At 34.7% G+C, this 4,342-nt stretch overlaps 1 protein-coding gene across 2 annotated transcripts; it reads right to left on the bottom strand.

Annotated features, from left to right (window-relative positions):
* Positions 1-1,393: 1,393 nt before the first annotated feature.
* On the bottom strand, positions 1,394-3,473 carry LOC135124753 (uncharacterized). Of its 2 annotated transcripts, none has more exons than XM_064049970.1 (3): positions 3,331-3,473; positions 3,126-3,280; positions 1,394-3,062 (listed from the first exon to the last, which is right to left on the bottom strand). In XM_064049970.1, the coding sequence occupies exons 1-3, from the start codon at positions 3,358-3,360 to the stop codon at positions 1,676-1,678; spliced, it is 1,572 nt and encodes a 523-aa protein (XP_063906040.1). In that variant the 5' UTR covers positions 3,361-3,473; the 3' UTR covers positions 1,394-1,675. The 2 variants fall into 2 exon arrangements, with proteins under 2 accessions (XP_063906040.1, XP_063906041.1); XM_064049971.1 differs by having other exon boundaries at positions 3,334-3,473.
* Positions 3,474-4,342: the final 869 nt, after the last annotated feature.

The following is a 4,342-nucleotide window of genomic DNA, read 5'->3' as shown; positions in this document are numbered from 1 at the left end:
TTTTTTGACTTTTCGATTTTTCGATCAATTTTTCAAATTTTCAATGTTTCGATTTTTCGATTTTTGGACTTCCCGACTTTTCCATTTATCGATTTTTGGATTTTTTCAATTTCTCGATTTTGGTACTTTCTGACCTTTCCATGTCTCAATTTTTGAATTTTCCGACTTTTGAGTTCTCAATTTTTTTATTTTTCAATTTCTCAAAATTTCGAATTTTGAATTCGACTTTTCGACTATTGGTTTTAAGATTTCTCGATTTAGATTTTTTCAATACATATTTCGAGTTTTGGTTTTTACGATTTTTCGGTTTTTCGACTTCGATTTGTCGATTTCTGGATTCTTCTATTTTTTGATGGATTCTCCAAATTTTCGATTTTTCGACTTTTCATTTTCTTGATTTTTGTTTTTTTTTTCAATTTTTCTCTATTTTTTGGTTTTTGAATTCTCCGAATGTTCGATTTTTCGCCGTGGACTTTTTCAATTTTTTCGACCTTTGGACTTTTCGATCGATTCTTCATGTTTACAATGTTGCTACTTTTCGATTTTTGGACATTCCGATTTTTCCATTTCTTGATTTTTGGGTTTTCCGACTTTTCAACTTCGATTTGTTCATCGATTCGTCAAATTTTCGATATTTTGACTTTTCGATTTTTGGACTTTCGGACTTTTCCATTACTCGATTTTTGGACTTTCCGACTTTTCGAGTTTTAGATTTTTCAATTTTCCTACATTTCAATTTTTGGATTTTCCGATTTTTTTGACTTCTGGATTTTTCGAATGTTCGATTTTTCGCCTTGAATATATATTTCGATTTTTTCGATCTTTCGATTTTTCAAATTTTCGATTTTGTGACTTCGATTTTCAAATTTTCGTGTTTGATTTCTGGATTTTCTGACTTCGTTTTTCGATTTGTTGATTTTTCGACTTTTCGATTTTTGAAATTTTTGATCGATTTTATTAAATTTTCCATTTTTCAATTTTGAACTTTTTCGATTTTTCTACTTACTTATTTTTCGAATGTTCGCTTTCCGACTTTTCGAGTTCTCAATTTCTGGATTTGTCAATTTCCTCGATATTTCGATTTTTGAATACATATTTGATTTTTCTACTTCGATTTCTGGAGTTTTGAATTTGTTTTTTCGATCGATTTTTCAAAATTTCGATTTTTTTACTTTTCGTTTCCTCGATTTTTGATACTTTCAAATTACTTCAAAAACAAAACAAAAGACGGGGTCTCCGAGATTCTTTCAAACTACTTCAAAAACCAGGTACAAGGGGTTCGCGACATACTTTCAAATTACTTCAAAAACAAAACACAAGGTGTGGAAGAACTAACTTAATTAACCTCTAATTCTTCTTTTTTTATTTTTATTTATTTATCTCTAATCCATATTTATATCAGTTTTAATATAGGTATCATTTCTTCCATAACGAACAGAAAAAATTGGTACTAATTTTTTAATCTACATTCGCTTTTAATTGGGTAAAAATTTAAATTTCCTGCGTAGTATGTTCATTAATAGTTCAGGTTATGGGTCCAGGATATACCCAAACTCGAAAAAGTGAGTGTTCGGGGGTGCTGACGCAATGCGATTTAGCCGAGTGCTCAGTATATCCATATAAAGAAGTTCAAGAAGCCGTGGGAGTAACTATGACTCGGTACTCATAGTCTCACTTAATATAATTTAGACTCACAACTGATAATTTTCTTATGCGTCGAAGTCGTAGGAAGAGCGTCCACCACCGAATAAAACTCCTTCGTATTTCGCACCCCAAATCTTCGTATTAAATGTCTCCGAACAGCATTTCGCGCCAAATCAACCAAAAGCGCCACCTTCGGATGTTTTTCAACCCTTGCTAAAGTAGCACCCGACAAATTCCATTTTTCCGCAAAATTCCACAAAACTAAACTCAACCTAGAGTCCGCAAAAAAATCCAAAAACTGCTCTGCCGAATTTATCTCCGAATAGTCGTCGGGTTTCTTCAAAAAATCCTCGAAATCAAAAGTGACGTCATGAATGAGAGCAACCATTGCGTTTTTCGGGTAATGATGACAAGTAGCTTCGGGCTCCATTCGTAGGAGAAATTTAAACAAGTCGCAGTAGCCATATATTGTGTATACGGTTTGGTAGAGCGAGACGTGCCACTTCAGACCATGCTGTATCAAGTAGATCAGGATTTGGGTACCGGTAGATTCGGTGTTTCTATTGCGAGAGATTATGAGGTCCGGTAGAACGAAATCTTTCAAACCACTAATAAAATTTAAAAGATGTAAGTTTAAAATGTCGCTATGGTGAATGAGTAAGTCGAGTTTTGTCAACATTTCGTTCGATTTTAGCAAGTTTTCGTTGAAATCTATTTCTCTGAAATTTTGGCGGGTGTTGCAAGCGGAGATGCTTTGGCAGATGGTTTGGTGACACCTATCTAGAAGAATCTCGAGATGTTCTAGATCTATGACCAAGAGATTGTTGAAGAGGTTTGACAAGTATTCGTCTGATAGTTGTACCAGTGTTTTGACCCTGTACTCAAACAGTCGATGGAAAAAAGGCGATTTTACTTTAGCTAATTGTAACAAAACGTCGAGATGGATTTTAACCTCGTCGTGTTCATCGTACGAATAATCAAACAAAATCTCTTGAACCAGGAATGAGTGTCCTGTCACAACGGCTAGTTCAAACGAATTGTATCCTTCAGAACACTCGATGAAAGGATCAGCACCATAACTTAACAACATCGCTACGTATTCGTAGTCTTGACTGTGTAAACCTTTGAGTAGTACTTTATGGAGAGGAGTTTCTCCACTTCGGTCTTGCGCATTGACTGCCATCCCTCTATCAAGGAGAAGTTTGGTCATGGGAACTGAAACAGAAACGGCCCGATGGAGAAGATTATGCCCATTTTTGTAGATCCCATAGATGGAAGCCCCTTTTTTGATCAGTTCGTACGCATAGTACTCGTACCAGGTCTTCATAGAGAACATTAAAGCCGTCTGATTGAAGAAACTAACAATTTCTAGATCTTCCAAATCGTGGAAGCGTAGCATGTATTGGAAAATGTCCTTACTGAAACCAGTGGTAGTGATGATTATATAACAATATCCAAAAACCAAAATTTTTATAACTCACCTATTTTGGTACATGGCTTCTTGGAGTAACGTATGTCCTGAGTAAGTTTTTATTTGGCACCACTTCCCCGGCGCTGTTTTGATCAGGTGCTTCAGTTTGTTTAAATCGTGGGTGGAAATCGCCTCCTCGAACATATCGCGCAACTCTACATCAACCTGGAAGTAATTATTTTTCTCAGGTTTGTAATCCAACTTGATGGACTCACCACGGTGTTGCTTGCAATCCGATTGCCCATTTTTTGGAAACGGTGATCTTACTATTGTTTAAAATACTTTTTGTGTGAAATTGCGTCGCACTTTCAGTACGTGGAACTCAACTCTCGGCGCCAATTCTAGACGATCGATAGACTTCGGCTTCGACGCTGTAAATAGTCTTGCTACGTTTGGATAAACAGTGATGCTATTTTAAAAATAGCAAAGGAAGTTTCTTTATAAATCGACTACGCATGTGATATATGTTGTTTTAATAAGTCAGAGCTGCTAAACCTTTGTGTGCTTAATTAATTTCAATTAAAAATTAGAAATTTCCGAAGAAACGAAGCCTAAAATGACTTCTGGATATCGAAATCTACAAGAAAATGTCAACAGTGCCAAAATCAGTCTTATCTTATCAAATAAGTACTAGCCCCGCCCACCCACCCTCTATTTTCTTGGAAGATATGTCATCTGCCAAAATCAGTCATATCTTAGTAAGTACTAGCCCCACCCACTCCCGCCTCTTCTCATTTTAACGATTAATTTTATTTCTGTTCAGAATAAAATCATTAATTTCATTCATAAAATCAATCACTGAAAAGGAGACAGGGTGGGTGGGCGGGGCTAATTATGTTTTTCTGTCGAGTGGGAATGGATACTATAGGATGTGAAAAAATAAAAAAAAAAGCGCTAATCGTAACTTTTTTTGTTAAAATCAGTTTTATGTTAGCAGGTACTAGCTAAAGTTTCGTAAAAAATAGCTCTCTAAAAAAGTTTTGTAAATAAAAACGGAAATTACTATAAATTTTTCTTTTTGTACCCCATTTAAATAAAACATTGTTCTTAAACTTTTAGTTATAAATTTAGAGGTCCAGAATTTCCTTAATCTTATAGAAGTGTAATGATTTTCGAAAATGACCAAATTTTTGTTATTTAAAAAAATTCTAAACACGAAAAATTCAGAGAAGTTAAAAAACCAAGGCCTTTGCATATCTTTTAAAGAATTTTCTAAAACGTGTTTTG

The sequence above is a fragment of the Zophobas morio genome, unplaced genomic scaffold, assembly GCF_036711695.1.
Source record: "Zophobas morio isolate AGI-343-1 ecotype UQ-CSIRO unplaced genomic scaffold, CSIRO_AGI_Zmor_V1 ptg000008l, whole genome shotgun sequence".
In the NCBI taxonomy this organism is placed as follows: Eukaryota; Metazoa; Arthropoda; class Insecta; order Coleoptera; family Tenebrionidae; genus Zophobas; species Zophobas morio.
This window is presented reverse-complemented; position numbering and strand designations above follow the sequence as displayed.

Excerpts from the sequence above, each read along its gene's own strand:
- LOC135124753 (XM_064049970.1), bottom strand. The coding sequence starts at position 3,360 with ATGGGCAATCGGATTGCAAGCAACACCGTG. Across the intron at positions 3,281-3,330 it reads GGATTGCAAGCAACACCGTG|GTTGATGTAGAGTTGCGCGA; the intron begins GTGAGTCCATCA and ends AATTACTTCCAG. Across the intron at positions 3,063-3,125 it reads GAAGCCATGTACCAAAATAG|TAAGGACATTTTCCAATACA; the intron begins GTGAGTTATAAA and ends CACTGGTTTCAG.